At 36.5% G+C, this 20,420-nt stretch overlaps 1 protein-coding gene across 2 annotated transcripts in view; it reads left to right on the top strand.

The window, feature by feature from the left end:
* Positions 1-20,420, top strand: part of TLK1 (tousled like kinase 1) — a 153,059-nt gene that overhangs the window by 39,501 nt on the left and 93,138 nt on the right. For both annotated transcript variants that reach the window (XM_036857998.1, XM_036857997.1), the window contains exon 2: positions 5,471-5,589. In XM_036857998.1, the coding sequence (XP_036713893.1) occupies positions 5,471-5,589 (119 nt within the window). The remainder of the gene's footprint in view (positions 1-5,470; positions 5,590-20,420) is intronic.

Here is a 20,420-nt window from a genome sequence, read left to right as displayed (position 1 = left end):
GAAGGTTATACCTTTCTAAGAATTTGTCCATTTCTTCCAGGTTGTCCATTTTATTGGCATAGAGTTGCTTGTAGTAGTCTCTTAGGATGCTTTGTATTTCTTAGGTGTCTGTTGTAACTTCTCCTTTTTCATTTCTAATTGTATTGATTTGAGTCCTCTCCCTCTTTTTCTTGATGAGTCTGGCTAATGGTTTATCAATTTTGTTTATCTTCTCAAAGAACCAGCTTTTAGTTTTATTGATCTTTGCTATTGTTTTCTTTGTTTCTGTTTCATTTATTTCTGCTGTGATCTTTATGATTTCTTTCCTTCTGCTAACTTTGGGTTTTGTTTGTTCTTCTTTCTCTAGTTTCTTTAGGTGTAAGGTTAGATTGTTTACTTGAGATTTTTCTTGTTCCTTGAGGTAGGCTTGTATAGCTATAAACTTCCCTCTTAGAACTGCTTTTGCTGCATCCCATACGTTTTGGGTCGTCGTGTTTTCATTGTCATTTGTCTCAAGGTATTTTTTGATTTCCTCTTTGATTTCTTCAGTGATCTCTTGGTTATTTAGTAACATATTGTTTAGCCTCCATGTGTTTGTGTCTTTTACGTTTTTTTCCCTGTAATTCATTTCTAATCTCATAACGTTGTGGTCAGAAAAGATGCTTGATATGATTTCAGTTTTCTTAAATTTACTGAGGCTTGATTTGTGACCCAAGATGTGAGCTGTCCTGGAGAATGTTCCGTGCGCACTTGAGAAGAACGTGTAATCTGCTGTTTTTGGATGGAATGTCCTATAAATATCAATTAAATCTATCTGGTCTATTGTGTCATTTCAAGGTTGTGTTTCCTTATTTATTTTCATTTTGGATGATCTGTCCATTGGTGTAAGTGAGGTGTTAAAGTCCCCCACTATTATAGTGTTACTGTCGATTTCCTCTTTTATAGCTGTTAGCAGTTGCCTTATGTATTGAGGTGCCCCTATGTTGGGTGCATATATATTTATAATTGTTATATCTTCTTCTTGGATTGATCCCTTGATCATTATGTAGTGTCCTTCCTTGTCTCTTGTAACATTCTTTATTTTAAAGTCTATTTTATCTGAGTATAGCTACTCCAGCTTTCTTTTGATTTCCATTTTCATGGAATATCTTTTTCCATCCCCTCACTTTCCATTTGTATGTGTCCCTAGGTCTGAAGTGGGTCTCTTGTAGACAGCATATAAATGGGTCTTGTTTTTGTATCCATTCAGCAAGCCTGTGTCTTTTGGTTGGAGCATTTAATCCATTCACGTTTAAGGTAATTATCGATATGCATGTTCCTATGACCATTTTCTTAATTGTTTTGGGTTTGTTTTTGTAGGTCCTTTTCTTCTCTTGTGTTTCCCACTTAGAGAAGTTCCTTTAGCATTTGTTGTAGAGCTGGTTTGGTGGTGCTGAATTCTCTTAGCTTTTGCTTGTCTGTAAAGGTTTTGATTTCTCCGTCGAATCTGAATGAGATCCTTGCTAGGTAGAGTAATCTTGGTTGTAGGTTCTTCCCTTTCATCACTTTAAGTATATCATGCCCCTCCCTTCTGGCTTGTAGAGTTTCTGCTGAGAAATCAGCTGTTAACCTTATGGGAGTTCCCTTGTATGTTATTTGTTGTTTTTCCCTTGCTGCTTTCAATAATTATTCTTTGTCTTTAATTTTTGCCAATTTGATTACTATGTGTCTCGGCGTGTTTCTCCTGTATGGGACTCGCTGCGTTTCCTGCACTTGGGTGGCTATTTCCTTTCCCAATGTTAGGGAAGTTTTCGATTATAATCTCTTCAGATATTTTCTCTGGTCCTTTCTCTCTCTCTTCTCCTTCTGGGACCTCTATAATGCAAATGTTGTTGCATTTAATGTTGTCCCAGAGGTCTCTTAGGCTGTCTTCATTTCTTTTCATTCTTTTTTCTTTATTCTGTTCCTTAGCAGTGAATTCCACCATTCTGTCTTCCAGGTCACTTATCCGTTCTTCTGCCTCAGTTATTCTGCTATTGATTCCTTCTAGCGTAGTTTTCATTTCAGTTATTGTATTGTTCGTCTCTGTTTCTTTGTTCTTTAATTCTTCTAGGTCTTTTAATTCTTCTAGGTCTTTTAAACATTTCTTGCATCTTCTCGATCTTTGCCTCCATTCTTTTTCCGAGGTCCTGGATCATCTTCACTATCATTATTCTGAATTCTTTTTCTGGAAGATTGCCTATCTCCACTTCATTTAGTTGTTTTTCTGGGGTTTTATCTTGTCCCTTCATCTGGTACATAGCCCTCTGCCTTTTCATCTATCTTTCTGTGAATGTGGTTTTTGTTCCACAGGCTGCAGGATTGTAGTTCTTCTCGCTTCTGCTGTCTGCCCTCTGGTGGATGAGGTTATCTAAGAGGCTTGATGGGAGGGACTGGTGGTGGGTAGAGCTGACTGTTGCTCTGGTGGGCAGAGCTCAGTAAAACTTTAATCCACTTGACTGTTGATGGTTGGGACTGGGTTCCCTCCCTGTTGGTTGTTTGGCATGAGGCAACCCAACACTGGAGCCTACCTGGGCTCTTTGGTGGAGCTAATGACAGACTGTGGGAGGGCTTGTGCCAAGGAGCACTTCCCAGAACTTCTACTGCCAGTGTTCTTGTCCCCACGGTGAAACAGAGCCACCCCCCGCCTCTGCAGGAGACCCTCCAACACTGGCAGGTAGGTCTGCTTCAGTCTCCCCAGGGGTCACTGCTCCTTCCCCTGGGTCCCGACGCGCACACTACTTTGTGTGTGCCCTCCAAGATTGGAGTCTCTGCTTCCCCCAGTCCTGTCGAAGTCCTGTAATCAATTCCCACTAGCCTTCAATGTCTGATTCTCTAGGAATTCCTCCTCCCATTGCCAGACCCCTAGGTTGGGAAGCCTGACGTGGGGCTCAGAACCTTCACTCCAGTGGGTGGACTTCTGTGGTATAAGTGTTCTCCAATCTGTGAGTCACCCACCCAGCAGTTATGGGATTTGATTTTACTGTGATTGCACCCCTCCTACCATCTCATTGTGGCTTTTCCTTTGTCTTTGGATGTGGGGTATCTTTTTTGGTGAGTTCCATTGTCTTCCTGTCAATGATTGTCCAGCAGCTAGTTGTGATTCTGGTGTTCTCGCAAGAGGGAGTGAGAGCACGTCCTTCTACTCCGCCATCTTGGTTAAATCCACTATGTTTTTTACTTTGGGACATGCAAAGTTTTCTTGGAAGGAATAGAAAAATAATAACTATAAATAGAAAAATTAGATAATTTTCACCTCACCAAAATTAGACACTTCTGCTTGTCAAACATTATGAAGAAAATGGAAAAAAATATCAGAGCCTTGGAGCAAATGCTCTTCTTATCTGTCTGTCTATCTATCTGTCTCTCTCTCTGTCTATCTATCATCTGACAATGACTGTTTCTGATGTAATAGCAGGATCAGAAAAAAATTGGAAGTACTGATGATACTTGAAAGTACATTGTCAGGAGTATACTTATAATAGAAACCAGATTCCAGGGACCTAAGGAGGATAGGGTTATAAATCACTAGTTCAAGGAAAGGATTAAATGGTAATATTAATAGCATGAAATTCAAGCAAAAGTTTTTTTGTTTTTGTTTTTTCTTTTTTAAAGACATATAAATGAGGCAGGAGGAGGCAGGGAGGGACAAGATGCAAGAGAGAGGGGGGGGATACATGCAAATGCAAGATTCCTTGAATATCAAGAAGGAATGGGATCAAAAGCAAGAACTGAAGCCTTTAGCTTTTTGAAGGTAGCTACCTTTTTGTCTAAGATGGAAGAATGAGGAATGGCCAGGGAAGATATATGCAGGTACAGGAATGCTAATAAACATGGAAGGATGGCCATTATCCATGTAGTCCTCTATCCAGATGAAGATGGAAGGTAATGAAGGGAATTTTAAAGGGTAAGATTTATAGTAATAGCTCTTAACCTTTAGGAGAGGAATGTCAGGGTACATGGTAGTGGTCTAGTGTAATTTATAAATGCTCCACATGTGATTCTGAATTCTGATAATATCCTCCCTGCTCCCTTTGAGAACCAACCATTTATGTCAGTTCTAAGGTTTTATCAGTGCTTTAGTTTGCATAGTAGCAGTTACAGGAGGGCACTCATTTTTCCCCCTTAATTTTCAGGGTTATTGTTTAATAATAGATGTTACCTCAGTTATCTGCTTGATATATGTGTGTGTTTTCTGTCTGTCTGATAGAAACTGAAAACTGTCTACTGTACAAAAAATTTGGGGGATGTGACAGTAATAAGAGTCTTCCCAGTTTAAAATTAGTCAGATAAAGTATATATAATCAATAATACCACTTAGTGCCAAAATTCTGTATCAGCTTAGAATAGGGAGATTGCATTATGAGAAGTGGTATTTTTCAAGCTATGGACCTGGGTCCATTAATGGCTCATGAAATCAGTTTAACAGCTCACAATCAGTGGTTTTCCTTTTTAATGGACTAGAATAGACTAGAAAATATTGGAGTGTACTGTATACAGTAAGAAGTATTTGTGGAACTTTTTTTTTTTTTTTTTTTAATTATTAGCACCTTTAATTATTATTTATTTATTTTTGGCTGTGTTGGGTCTTCGTTTCTGTGCTAGGGCTTTCTCTAGTTGCGGCAAGCGGGGGCCACTCTTCATCGCGGTGCGCAGGCCTCTCACTATCGTGGCCTCTCTTGTTGCGGAGCACAGGCTCCAGACGCGCAAGCTCAGTAGTTGTGGCTCACGGGCCCAGTCGCTCCGTGGCATGTGGGATCTTCCCAGACCAGGGCTCGAACCCGTGGCCCCTGCATCAACAGGCAGACTCTCAACCACTGCGCCACCAGGGAAGCCCCCTGGAACTTTTAATATATGTATGTATGTGGGTACTGATTTGGGTGAAAATATATTTCTTTTTTTTTTTTTTTTTTTTTTTTTTTTTTTTAAATTTATTTATTTATTTATTTTTAAAATTTATTTTTATGGCTGTGTTGGATCTTCGTTTCTGTGCGAGGGCTTTCTCTAGTTGGGGCATGCGGGGGCCACTCCTCATCGCGGTGCGCGGGCCTCTCACTATCGCGGCCCCTCTTGTTGCGGAGCACAGGCTCCAGACGCGCAGGCTCAGTAATTGCGGCTCATGGGCCCAGTTGCTCCGCGGCGTGTGGGATCTTCCCAGAGCAGGGCTCGAACCCGCGTCCCCTGCACTGGCAGGCAGACTCTCAACCACTGCGCCACCAGGGAAGCCCTATATTTCTTAATGTAGATTGCAGTCAAAAGTATTGGAAATCCACCATCACCATAGATTATTTTGATAAATAAGTGTGGACATTATAAAAATCTTTAAGTCCTTACTTTCATCTGTTTTTAGAATTCACTAAGTTTATATTTACATCTCAACTAATTACATACACATATTTTGTGATGTGTGTATATAAATACATATATATGTATGTGCGTGTACTTTTTTTGTTTGTTTTTTTTATCTTAATAGGTGCAATGGATGAGCTTCATAGTCTGGATCCAAGAAGGCAAGAATTATTGGAAGCTAGATTTACAGGAGTTGCAAGTGGGAGCACTGGGAGCACGGGCAGTTGCAGTGTTGGAGCTAAAGTGAGTAAAATTGTAATCTTTGACATTTTTTCCTTGTATTAAATGATATAAAATATATTTTGTAAAGGATCCCTACATACGTACTTAACAGCAAATTATACTTACTGTAATTTTTATAATGTGTAGAAAAAAATCCATTGTTTTTATACCTGATTCCTAGTATAGCATAATATATTTTGGGGCATTATGTTATAATATAGCATAACAGGTTTCAGGGGTAAAAAGGAGTTTGGTAGATTGTACTGCCTTTCTCCCATTTACATAATTTTTACCTCTCCTGTCCTTTGTTTTTGATTCTTCCTTGCCCCATCACCCATGTTTCTATTGTGTATGTTCCTATCTGTACATTAATCCACTGCTGCGTAAAATTAATAGTGTATCTGTTGGGCCTTCCAGTGGTAGATATCAGGTTGTCTCCAACTCCCCACTACCTCACACTGCAGTGAATTTCTTGTAATTGTTCCCTTATAGAACTTTGTGAGCATTTGTTTAGAATATATTCCCAAGAGCAGAATTGATAAGACATAGGGTATGTATAGATTTAAATTGAATAAACAGTGCAAGATTGCTATTCAGAACAGTTGTATAAAACTAATAAAACTAACCTGCGCTCTCAGCAGATTAGTTTTGTACAACTGTTTCTATATCTCCATATCCCAGAAACACTTGGCATCATCCAGATTCCTCGTTTTTGATAGTCCAGTTGGTACAAAATAATGTATCTTTGTCTTACTTGTACCACCAATTATTTTAAGCATTTGTTCAATGCTTGTTAGCTCTTTGGGAGTCTTATAAATTGTTCCAGTTCTTTGCCTATTTTTCTGTCAGAATTACTTTCTTTTTCAAACTGATTTTCCCATGTTCCTTGTATATTCTACATATTTATTCCATGTTGATTACATACAGTGCAAATAACTTCTGCCATTTTGTCATGTCTGTTAACTTTGTTCATGGTATCCATCATTGTACAGAACTATTTAATTTTGTTGTATTCAAACTCACCAATTTTTTTGCTTTATGGTCTGTACCTAAGAAGAACAGTCGTCACCATTAACCATCTGGGTCAAATAGACCTTTTTGCTATGTTTATATTTTGTTATTTTACTAATTTACAACAATAAGAATAAAACTATAATGAAAAACAACTTTATTAGAAATTTTATATGAATTTAAACATACTTAAAAATCTCTTTGTATCAAGTAAATCTTGGTGCACAAACATCATAAAAGATGAAGGATATTGTTATGTGTCCTTTGAGCATAATGAAATGGTCCAGGTTCTTGTTGCAGAATATTGTATGGTGAAGTCCTTCAGTTGAATGACTTAACTGATGAGAATACCATGTTTCCCTTTTTTTTTCCCCCTTAGAAATGTATTGTCCAATTCATTGATTCTTGAATTTGTGAAAATTCATCTAGGATACTGTCATTTGAAGACTCAGATTTCATTTATATAGTCAGTGTCACCATCATCAGTTTTAGGTGCTGTTATCTCTTTGTATTTATTTTCTGATTTGTCTAATAATTATAAATTGTCTTCTTCTGTCATTTTCTTCTCTTGATTATCTTAAGTGGAAAATGAAAATTTCTTAATTCTCAGCTGGAGTCAAATGAAAGCTAAAATCAGACTACAAAGATGGTTTCTTAGTCATTTATACATTTTTGAAAGATGATGTGGTACTTTGGGCAAGGCAAGAAGATAACTAAAAGATCAAAATTTATTTGGCTATTGCATCGTCCTTTTAGGTGATTTAATCTGTGTTGTTTTTCTATTTCTACTATAATAAATTATCACCAAGTTGCCCAAAACAGTACAGATTTATTATCTTACAGTTCTGTAGCATCAGAAGTCTGACACCGCTCTCATTGGGCTAAAATCAAGGTGTCTGCAAGGCTGCATTCCTTTCTGGGGGCTCTAGGGAAGGATCTTTTTGCCTTGCCTTTTCCAGCTTTGAGAGGCTGCCTGCATCCTTGGCTGGTGGTTTCCTTCCTCCATCTTCAAAGGCAGCAATGTTGTATCTCTCTTACAGTTCTTTGGCAGTCATATGTTTTGGACCATAGCCTAGAAGGTTCTTCACTTTTAAGTACTCATGTGATTAGATTGGGCCCACCCCAATTTGGATAAGCTGGTATAATTTCCCCAATTCAAAATTCTTATCCTTAATCACATCTGCAAGTCCCTTTTGCCATGTAAAATAACATTCACAGATTCTGGTGTTTAGGGCATGGACATTACTGGGAGGCCAATATTTTGCCTATCATACCATCATTCTTCCATTTTCTTTTTATTTTAGTGGTTTTTCTTTGTATTAGCATAGTTGGGAATAATTGATGAACAGTGATAAGTAATGATGAGTTCCTAGGATGGTATAATAACAAAATATAGGAAAAATAAGATCAGTAAGATCCCATAATGTATTGTAGATTGATGAAAGGCCAGTGGACATCTGGTAATTAATTGCAAGCTAGAATGTGTTTTATTCTATTAAAAATAAATCTTATTTTTATTCTATGGATGATCTCTAAGAAAGAATAAAAGTCCTGAAATATTAATTATTACAAACAGAATTACTTGAAAAAGAAGCTAAAAAACTAAAATTGGGTCCAGTGGACTCTGATGGTATTCTAAAAGTTAAATACTTCTTCCCCACCCCTGAGGCACAAAGATATTCTACAGCTCCTTCTATTAATTGTACAGTTTTACTTTTATATTTACTCTTTAGTCCGAGGCCTTATCTTTTACATAATATTGATAGAGATCGAGTTTTATTTTTCTCCATGTAGTAAACCAGTTTTCTCCACAATGCTTCTTAAATTATCCATATTTTCCCACTGACTTGTACTGGCACCTGTATCATATATTAAGTTGCCATGTGTATATACCAGTCTGTGTCTGAGATTTCTCTAATGTTCCGGTGGTCTCTCTGTGTTCTTGTGCCAGTATCACATAAAAAAGAATACAGTTGTATTTTGGTATGCCTTCTTTATATGGTAGAGCAAGTCTCTCCTTTAATCTTCTTTTGTAAGGTTGACTTAATTATTTATGGATCTTTATTCCCTCATAAAATTTGAGCATCTCTTTATTTGCTTGTTAGCATTTGGGGATTATTCTTCTATAATAGCTTATTTGTATCTTTTTCCTTAAAAGATTCAAATGGAATTTTTATTCTGAATGCATTGAATTTATAGATTACTTTTGGGAGTACTGAAATCTATAAGATTAGGTTGTCCCATCCAAGTACATGAAATGTCTTTCCATTTGTTCAGTTCTCTCTGTAGAGTTCTTAAGAATTCTTGGCTAGTTTTTATGAATTTTGGGGGCTTATTCCTGGATACTTTAAAGTTTTTGTGGCTGAAGTATTATTTATTATATTTTCTAGTTGGCTATTGCTGACCTAGGGTTTTTTTTATTTTTATAGGCTGGTCTTGTATGTAGCAGTCTTGCTTTTGGTCTCTTATTGGTTGTACTACTCTGTTGATTCTCTAGGTTTCTCTAAGAGAAATAGTTATGTTCCCCCAATTTTTTTTTTTTTTTATATTGGTCATGAGCTTCAGTACTATGTCTTGTTGAGAAGGAATCATCTAAAGTTTCTCCATTAAGTGTAGTGTTTGTTATAGGTTTTGTGTATATAACCATGACCAAATTACAGAAGAACTTTTTTATTACTGGTTAGTTAAGACGTTTTTGTTTGTTTTAAAAATAATAAGTATAACAAATTAAAAAAAATGTTGACGTTTGCATTGCTGTGATAAACCCTACTTGGTTATGATACACTGTTTTATTTATTTATTTATTTTTGGCTGTGTTGGGTCTTCGTTGCTGCACATGGGCTTTTCTCTAGTTGTGGCGAGCAGGGGCTACTCTTCATTGTGGCGTGCGGGCTTTTCACTGCGGTGGCTTCTCTTGTTGTGGAGCACGGGCTCCAGGCGTGCGGGCTTCAGTAGTTGTGGCATGTGGGCTTAGTAGTTGTGGCTCGTGGGCTCTAGAGCACAGGCTCAGTAGTTGTGGTGCACAGGCTTAGTTGCTCCGCGGCATGTGGGATCTTCCCGGACCAGGGCTCAAACCCACGTCCCCTGCATTGGCAGGCAGATTCTTAACCACTGGACCACCAGGGAAGTCCCTGATACACTATTTTAAAAAATACTTTATTAGGGTACTTCCCTGGTGGTCCAGTGGTAGAGAATCTGCCTTCCAGTGCAGGGGACGCGAGTTCGATCACTGGTCGGGGAACTAAGATCCCACATGCTGTGGGGCAAATAAGCCCACGCGCCACAACTACTGAGCTTGCGCGCCTCAATGAGAGAGCCTGCATGCTGCAAACTACAGAGCCCATGCGCTCTGGAGCATGCACGCCACAACTAGAGAGAGAAGACCCTCACGCCACAACTAGAGAGAGGCCCATGCAGTGCAACGATGTCCCGACGCAGCCAAAAGAATAAAGATAAATAAATAAATATTAAAAAATACTTTTGGATTTAATACATGATTAACTATTTTAGTTAGGATTTTTACATATATGCTTATAAGAGAAATAGATGCACAGACCTGAAGAGTAATAATTTAGTGAGTTTTGACAAATGTGTACACTCGTAGTAATCCATGTTCCTTTTAAGATACAGAACATTTTCATCACTCTACCTTGTCTGTTTTATAAAACAGTGTCACACTAGCCCCATAAAATGAACTGCTGCTGCTTTCACTATTTTCAATTTTTTCAACATCCTGTATGTTGTAGAAAATGTTCATGGGAAGATGAGTAGACATTTACCTGTAAAACTGTCTTGGCCTGGGGTTTGTTGCAAGGAAGGTCTTTCACGTTTAAATTTCTCTAATATTACTTAGTTTATTAATCTATTTCAATTAAGCTTTTCAAACTTATTAGTGTATGGTTATAACACTTTAAAAAATCTCCTTTGTTATTTCATTTCTGTTTATTCTTTCAGTTCTCCTTTTCTGTCCATTCTTGCCAGAGCTCTGACTAATCAAAGAAACAGATATTGGTTTTAATCTATTTCACTTTTTTTTCCCATTGATTTCTGTCATCATAATTTACTTGTTACTTTGGATTTGCTCTGTGGCTCTTCTTCCAGCTATTGAGTTGAATGAATTAGATTATTTATTTATTTATATAGAGACAGAATTAACATACGATAAAATGTATAGATTTTAAGTGTTTGGTTATGAGAGCCCCCCCCCATTGTTTTTATTAAGTTATGTATAATTTACATAGGGTAAAATGCACCCCTTTTCATCATATAGTTCTGCTATAAGTTTTGTGAATGTATATAATTGTGTAACTCCCACCACAATTAAGATATAAAATAGTTCCTAAAATACTCCCCGGTGTCCTTTTGCACTCTACCCCTTTAGGTTGCCTCTGGCAACCACCTATCTGTTTTCTGTTTTTATAGTTTTGCCTTTGCAAGCATGTCATATAAATGGGGTAAGTATTGTAAATATGTAGCCTTTTGAGTCTGACTTTTTATAAGTTAGCATAATGCATTTCTTTGAGATTCATCCATGTTGTTGTAATGTTACCAATAATTACTTTTTATTGTTGAATAGTATCCTATTGTATAAAATATACAACAATTTTTTAAAAAAATTTTATTGAAATATAGTTGATTTACAATATTGTGTTTCAGATGTACAGCAAAGTGATTCAGTTATACATACATATATATGTATATATATATTCTTTTTTAGATTCTTTTCTATTATATGTTATTATTAGATATTGAGTATAGTTTCCTGTGCTATACAGTAGATCCTTGTTGATAATCTATTTTTTATATAGTAGTGTGTAAAAGTATACCACAGTTCTTTTTAATCCATTTCTTCTAGATAAGGAACATTTAGGTTACTTTCAGTATTTTAAGAATTACAGATAAAGCTACTGTAAACATTTGTATATTCCCTCCTCTTAGATTATTAGTTATTTTGAGCTATTCTTTTGTTACAGACTTATAATTTATTGCATTACATTTTGAAAATACAGTTCGTATGGCATCAATCCTGAAATGTGCCCTGTTTTATAAACATTTCATATCTAATAGCTCCTAATTGTATTTGTTCAGATCTTAGGTATCTCCTTGTATTGTTGGCTTGAGCTATCTTTTTCTGAGGGAGGTATTTTTAAATCTTTAACTGTGATTATTGATGTATACATTTCAGCTTTATTCATTTCAGCTTGTAGTTTATCAGTTTTTGCTTGATGTGTTTTGAGGCTATATTTTTACATGCATATATCTTCTTTTCGTTTCATGACTATATAATTTTTTTTTAAATTTGTTTTTTCAAATCTTAAGAATACTATCCTCAACTTTCTTTTGGTTCATATTGTCTTAGGTATATGTTTTTTTATTCTTTAATTTTTATTGTTTTTAAGTGTGTTTCTTGTAGACAACATGTCAACTTTTTTTGATGGAATATGAGCATTTTTATCTCTTAAATGGTGGGTTTTAGTCCATTGTACTTATAATTATTTTTATTTTCTGACTTGGTTCTGCCATCTGTTGGCTGATATCTTCTAATCGTACTTGACTTTTATTCCCTTCTACTCGTTGCTTTCCATTGGACAAATGGAGTTTTTCCTGATGTTTTAAAGTTACATATTCTAGTTTTAGTTTTATGATGACACTCTATACCCATTTATTTATTTCTGTTCTCTCAAACTGATATTTATGCATTCCTGCAGGGTCTCCCCTCCTCCCCCCAGTTTTTTTTTTTTTTAAAACAACTTTTTACTTTGAAAAAAATACTATACCTTTAGAAAAATTGAAAATATTTTACAAAGAATACTTGTATACTCTTTATCTAGATTTAAGAAATATAAATATTTTTGCCAGTTTTATGCTTATGTATACATACACAACTCTACCATCTCTCTCTAGTGTCACTGTGGTCTCTGTGCTGAATGTGAACAGACCTTTTCAAAGAGCCCTGCTTCATTTTAGTGGGGAATGGTACTTAGGAACCAAGCTAGGTATGTTTATTGTTATGTGGCAGTCTCTTAGAAGAATGTTACCTAATGTAGAAGGAATATAGAATCAGAAAATCAACACAGTATTTCCTAGTATAATTATTGATTAAGGTGAGGATCATCAATGGATGCTAAAACCATTTAGTAAAATGTTTTGGAGAACAGTGTTTTACAAGGTCTCAAAGTTTCACTCTATAGATTAGTTATTAATTATAAAAGAGAAAATATGCCTTTAAAAAGGAGAGATTTGTTGGTCACCACCATAATAAGTAAGGTCAAGCTTTGCATTGGCGATGTCACAGAGAGCCTGACATTACATGTATCCTGAGGGTGATGCAGTAGGAAGAACACTCATCACCTGTAGTTTTCATGCTGCAAATGTTTGATTTGAATTTAATCATGAGGAAATATTCCTGGGACATCCTGCTGGCCTGGACTCTTTAAAGTATTCAGTGCCATGAAGAACAAAGGGAAGCAGAGGGACTGGTCTAGGTTGGATGAGACGAAAGAGACTTAGTAGCCAAATGCAATGTGTGACTCCGTGGGTTCTAATTTGCTCCTGGATTGGGAGAAAAACAGTTTTAAAAGACATTTTTGAGACAACAGGGGAAATTTGAGTATGGACTGTATGTTGGATGATGATATTGAATTAATGTTGGTTTTACTGTTCTTTTGGGGGTAAGCTTGTATTTTAAAAATATTCATTTAAGTTTAAAAACAAATGTAGGCCCGTGCGCAGCAATTATGACCCAACGCAGCCATAAATAAATAAATAAATAAATAAATAAAGGTAAAGCTTACAGAATGTAACATAGTGGTGAGCAATGACTCTTACAGTGTTTTTATTTAAATTGATGGTGATAATGTGCCTGTGAAATGCAGTATTAGTAGGGGCAAATTTTAATAATAGTGACACCAGGAGTTTGTAATGTGGAAATAAAAGCATTCGAAGGATCATATTTCTGATAGTGATCATGCTCTGGGAGAAGAGGAACAGGGGAGAACAGTAAGAAAATCATCTAGGACTACAGAATAATTCATTAAGATTTGATTTGTCTATAGAGAAGAATAGGGTTATATGTTTGCTAAAAATAGGAAAGTAATAAGCACAAGCAACAGAGATACTATACATAGAACTTTTAAATTACTGTGATAGGGTGTAGGAGGAGGAACAAAAAGAAACTTAGTCTAATAAAAGTGAGGAAGACAGAAAGAGGAAACAAAAATATTCTATTTTTACCTGCGATTATATAATATGGAAGAAATAAAGCCAAGTATATATTATGATAATAAATGAGAATCCATCTTTAGGCTGTTGACAGGAAACATCCCCCCAAAATGACAAAGACTGGAAGTAACTGGAAAGAAAATAGTTCAGACAATCATAAAGTAAAAGAAAGTAGAATTAAATACAAATTTGCAATCAGTTTCTCCCGAACTTCAGACCCTTCCAAAGACTTCCCATCACATTTAAAATGAAATTCAGTACTCTAAGTAGACCTTCTGATCTAGCTCTAGACTACCCTATTCAACTAATAACTGTCCCACTACTGCACTCACACTGGTTTATTTGCCATTTGCCTCAAACACACTTCTCTCTCACTGCATTCAAGTTTCTGCTCAAATGTCACCTCTTTAGAGCGGCATTCTGTGACTGCTCTATGTATAGGTATGATACCTATACCACTCTCCTTTTCTCTACTTAGTTTTTTTAAAGTACTTATTGGTTCCTTATATATTACTAAATATTTATATGTTTGTTTATTGTCTGTTTCCCTTCTTGTAATGTAAACTCCATGAGCACTTGGACCTAAGTCTTTTTTTTTTTTCACTGCTATATCCCTAACATCTACAACAATGCTAAGGCCCTCAATAATTATTTCTGAATGCATGAATGAGTATCAAATGAAACAGTCTTCAAAACCAAAAGCCTGAATGAAACAAAGGTAGATACTTTTTAAGGACTAAGCATCCACAAAAAAGATAAGACAGTTATAAACTTTTATATAGCAAACAGTTCTAAAAATACATGGTAAATTTATTAAAATACAGCTATATTGAGGGATTTTAATATAATTCTTCTGGATTTTGACTGTTCAAACATATAAAAGAACAAGGCTATACAGGATTTGCACAATATGATTATATGCTTGATTTGGTAGATACACACAATCAATACTCTTTATTCAACTTATTTGTGACTTCAAAACCAATACTTACATTGCTTTTGCTGGTCATTCACGGGCCTGTGCATATGCAGAGTGGTGAAAAATTTGAGTCGCCTGAGGCTGAATAAAGTGGCACTCTGCCTACATTTTCAGCTCTCATACTGTAAACAAGTATTCTTTTCTCAGTTTACTTAATGCCATGTTTTTCACATTTTTGTGCTTTTTGTTGGTAGTTTTACTGTTTAAAATAGCCCCTCAGGGTGGTAGTCAAGTGTTATCTAGTGTTCTAAGCACACGAAGACTGTGATGTGCCTTAGGGGGAAAATATGCTTGTTAGATTAGCTTCATGCAGGCATGAGTTACAGTGTTGTTGGCCATGAATTCAATGTGAATGAATCGACAGTACATATTAAACAAGGGGTCTTTAAACAGAAACACACTTTTATATAAAACAAGGTTATGGGGACTTTCCTGGTGGTCCAGTGGTTGAGAATCTGCCTTCCAATGCAGGGGACGTGGGTTCGATCCCTGGTCTAGGAACTAAGATCCCACACGCTGCACGGCACCTAAACCTGTGTGCCACAACTACACAGCCCGCACGCCACAACTAGAGAGAAACCCACAATGGAGACCCAGCATAGCCAAGATATATATATAAAAAAACAAAAAACCAAACAAGGTTATGTGTTGATCAGTTGATGAACTTGTGATGAGAAGCTTGCAGGAACCTAATCCTGTATTTCGCTTAGCATCAAGGATTCACCATTTGCTAATTCAGTGTTCATAGCTGATAACAAAAATTGGAAGAGAAAGAACTGATATTCTGTCATATGCCACTTCTCTTCTCTTATCCCAAGCCTACTTCACCTGTTTATTTTACTTGCCACAGATCCTTGTGGCATGAGTTTGTGGCTCTGTTGCAGGAATACAGGTAGAAGGTAAAGGTAAATGTTATAAATTGTACTGATGTAAAGTTATAGTGTAGCTATCATGTTGGGAGAAGGAGGAAATGTAAAGATTTATTTTATTTTACATATTAAGGAGTCATGCACAGTTTAAAGTTAAAGAATAAAAAAGTTTTTTTATTATTTGAAGTGAAAGTAACTGAAGATTTGAAAATAAAAATATATCAGGAAGAAGGGGAAGTTGTGATGCCAGTGAGCTAAGTTCTTCATCTTTTATGGCAAGGTCAATAAAGAATTATTGAAATGTAGTACATCCAGTGGAATACTCTGCACCTGTTTGAAAGAAAGGAAGTAGCAAAGGAAAAGGGGAATGAAGAAGCTATCTATGTATTGATTTGGAATTTTTCCAACATAAAGAGAAAAGAAAGCAATGTGGGACAGTCTGCATAACGTTATCTTTTGAGTAAGAAGGGAGGAATCAATGAACGTATATTTAATTTGTTAGTGTAGACATACAGCCTTAGAAAGATGATAAGAAATGAACTGAAGTAGTTTGTTTGCATTACCTATTGAAAATTTTAATTAAAAACAACTTTTTAAAAAAGTGGTTGCCTCTCAGACTTCCCTGGTGGCGCAGTGGTTAAGAATCCACCTGCCAATACAGGGGACATGGGTTCGAGCCCTGGTTCGGGAGGATCCCACATGCCGCAGAGCAGCTAAGCCCATGCACTACAACTACTGAGCCTGAGCTCTAGAGCCTGTGAGCCACAACTACTGAGCCTGAGTGCCACAACTACTGAAGCCCATGTGCCTAGAGCCTGTGCTCCACAACGAAGAGAAGCCACCGCAATGAGAAGCCCGTGCACTGCAAGGAAGAGTAGCCCCCACTCGCCGCAACTAGAGAAAGCCCGTGCTCAGCAATGAAGACCCAACACAGCCAAAAATAAGAAATTAATTAATTAATTTAATTTAATTAAGCTAAATTTTTTAAAAAAGTTGTTGCCTCTGAATAGTAGGACTGATGTGGGAGGGAAATATTTATATTTCTGTAATGAAATTTTTTCTATGTGCCTGTGTTGCTTTTATATTTTAAAAAATGTCTCATGAATGTTTGCAAAAGAAAAAACAACTCTATTCTCTGCTTTGAAGGCTTCAAAAGTCTATGAGTGTGTGCTTGCATGTGCACATACTGTATGTCTGAATGTATAAGTGATTATGTACTAGATTTTGTCACACTCCCCCCCCAACTGTGCTCCCTTTTCCTCAATAACTTGAAACTTTTTATATTGAGATATAATTCACATACCATAAAATTGACCCTTCTAAGGTGTACTTTTCAGTGGTTTCTGGTATATCACAAAGCTGTGCAGCCATCACCACTAATTCCAGAATATTTTTATCACCCCAAAAAGAAATCTTATAAACATTCACAGCAGCTCCTCATTCCCCTGCTTTCCTACCCTACACTTCATCCCCTGGCAACCACTAGTCTACTTTCTGTCTCTATGGATTTTTCTCTTCTGAACATTTCATATAAATGGACTCATAGTACACAGCATTTTGTGTCTGGCTTTTTTCACCTGGCATAATATTTTCAAGGTTCATGAATGTTGTAGTATGTATTAATGCTTCATTTCTTTTTATGACTGAATGTTTCATTGTATTGATGTGTGTCACATTTTGTATATCCATTCATCAGTTGGTGGACATTTGGGTTGTTTCCATTTTTTGACATGAATAATGCTGCTGTGAACACTGATACAAGTTTTTGTGTAGACGTATGTTTTCAGTTCTCTTAGTTATGTACCAAGGAGTAGAATTACTTCGCTGTGATATTGACACAGGAAAGGAAAATAGACCGATGGAACAGAATAGAGTCCAGCAGCAGAGCCTTTCATATATAGTAACTCGATATATGACAAAGGTGACACAGCAGTGCAGTGGGGAAAGGGTTGTCTTTTATAATAGATGATGCTGGATCAATTGGATAGCCACGTTGGGAAAAAACAACAACAACTCGACCTTCATTTCTTGCCATGATAGAAAAATCAATTCCAAGTGACTGTAGGTCTAAATATGAAAAATAATAAAGCTTTAATAAGAATAATGACAGATGTCATAAATAGGTCACAAAAGGCTCTAGCCATAAAGGAAACCATTTGATAAATGAAACTGTGTTCAAATTATAGCAATGTATGAGTGAAAAGGCCAAGTCATAGAGGATTCATACCAAGGATATGTAAAGAATTCCTACAGATCAAGAAGGAAAAGACACACAATCCATGGTCAGAGTTTTAAAAGCCAGCTTGTCCTACCAAGCCTATAATGAAAATTAGTAGAAGCATGCCCCATTCTTTTAACCCTACATTTATCCTTCATAGAGGCAGTCCTTCTCACCTGTAGCTTTTTATTATACTATATGTGTTTTGTTTTATTTATGTCTGTATTTCTAAGTAAGACTATTATAGTTCTTTGTCTTTTTTGTTTTTTCAGTTTTAGATATTTATTGACTTCCTGTTATAGAAGATGAGGCGTTAACTCTTAAATGATCCAACCCTCTACCGCTGTAGAAATACTCAAACTTCCCTGACCCTATCCTGATTTAGAAATATTTTAGTTTTGGGTTAGGTCATTATTTCATTGTTTATGTTATGACTGTAAATTTTATTCACAGCTGTGAGATTCCATGATTATGTTTCTTCTTTTGTACAACTTTTTGTTTTTCCTAGAGTTGATTTATTTCTTTAGTTTGTTAGTGTTCAGTGTAAGCATCCATATAATCTCCAGCAGAGGTGTGTAAACCTCTCATTTTCAAATATAAATTTATTTATTTTATTCTTATATTTCTGTAGACATACCCCTGAAATCTCCCATTCTTCCATTCTTATCTAGGCTAGTTACTCTCTGTTTCTTCTGGGTGCCTGTCATCCTGGAATCCCTCTTCTTTATCATCATGGAAATTCCTTTTGTGTCTGTCCCGTGTTTGAGCTCCTGTTTCTTGTATGCCATATTTTCCTCTTTCTTGGTTTATTCTTCTGTTTTGGTGGAGCAGATTCTCTAGTCACTTCCTGAGAAAAGGTAAATGGGTAGTCAGATTTTTGAGACCTTGCATATTCTCCTCTTCCCACTTGGTTGTTAGTTTGGGTGTAGAATTCTAGGTTGGAAATCATTTTAACAGAATTTTGAAGGCATTGTTCCATTGGTTTCTAGCTTCCAGTGTTACTCCTGAGCACTCCAGTGCCATTCTTATTCCTGATCCTTTGTAGGTATTCCTGTTTAGTCTTCTCTAGAAGCTTCAAATCCTTGGCATTTAAATTTGTTTATTATAATGTGCCTTGGTATGGATCTTCATTGAACCAGTGTGCTTGGTTCAAAAGTGTGTCCTTCCAATCCAAAAACTAATGTTTTCCAGTTCCTTTTTTTTTTTTTAACATCTTTATTGGAGTGTAATTGCTTTACAATGTTGTGTTAGTTTCTGCTGTACAACAAAGTGAATCAGCTATATGTATACATATATCCCCATATCCCCTCCCTCTTGCATCTCCATCCCACCCCTCTAGGTGGTCACAGAGCACCAAGCTGATCTGCCTGTGCAATGCAGCTGCTTCCCACTAGCTATCTGTTTTACATTTGTAGTGTATATATGTCAATGCTACTCTCTCACTTCTTGAAAAGTCTTGAATTATTTCTTTGATAATTTTAGCTCATTAATTTTCTCTTTCTTTTTTTTCTGGAACTCTCATTTGGAGCTGTACCTCTTGGACTGATTCTCTAGTTTTCTTTTTTCGAGGTTTTTTGGTCTCTTTCTGGGAAGATTTCTTCAACTTTATCTTTGAATTCATCCCTTTTTTTTTCCTTTGTGTTTCAGCTATCATATTTTTAATTTCCAGGAGGTTGTTTTTTTTGGGGGGGGTGGTTCTTTTTTTTTAATTTAAAAAAATGTTATTTATTTTTTTAATTTTTTGGCCACACTGCACAACATGCAGGATCTTAGTTCCCCAACCAGCAGTGGAAGTGTGGAGTCTTTTTTTTTTTATAAATTTATTTATTTATTTATTTTTGGACGCATTGGGTCTTCGTTGCTGCGCGCGGGCTTTCTCTAGTTGTGGTGAGCAGGGGCTACTCTTCGTCGTGGTGCGTGGGCTTCTCATTGCAGTGGCTTCTCTTGTTGCAGAGCTCAGGCTGTAGGCACACAAGCTTCAGTAGTTATGGCACACAGGCTTAGTTGTTCTGTGGCATGTGGGATCTTCCTGGACCAGGGATCGAACCCGTGTCCCCTGCATTTGCAGGCAGATTCTCAACCACTGCGCCACCAGGGAAGTCCCAAGCATGGAGTCTTAACCACTGGACCACCAGGGAAAGTCCCCTTGGGTTGTTGTTGAAATGTTTCATTTTCGTAGTTGGCTGTCACTAGGATATTAGTAATAGTTCTGTGTGAATTTTTTTTCTGCTCCCTGGGTTGTCTTTTTCTTACGGGTTTTTAAAAAAATATTTGTTTATATTTTTCAGACATCTGGTGATATTGGGCTTTGCATATCTATGCTTTAGGCACTGAAACACTTATTGGAAGCGTTATTTGAGTAGGCAGGACTTATTACAGTAGGATGACTTGGCTGGGTCATTTTTCTGAGAGATTTTTGATTCTTGGTGTCTATAAGTCTTGTCTCTTGAGATGGTTTCTTTTCCTAGAGAGAAATTCTGTACTCTCCAGCCTGTAGAGTTTAAGTTTGGCTGCTGACTTTCTAGAATTTAGCACAGGAAGGTGCTAAGAGTCT

Source organism: Balaenoptera musculus, chromosome 7, assembly GCF_009873245.2.
Source record: "Balaenoptera musculus isolate JJ_BM4_2016_0621 chromosome 7, mBalMus1.pri.v3, whole genome shotgun sequence".
In the NCBI taxonomy this organism is placed as follows: domain Eukaryota; kingdom Metazoa; phylum Chordata; class Mammalia; order Artiodactyla; family Balaenopteridae; genus Balaenoptera; species Balaenoptera musculus.
The sequence above is the reverse complement of the archived record's forward strand: the minus strand, read 5'-3'. Positions and strand labels throughout refer to the sequence as shown.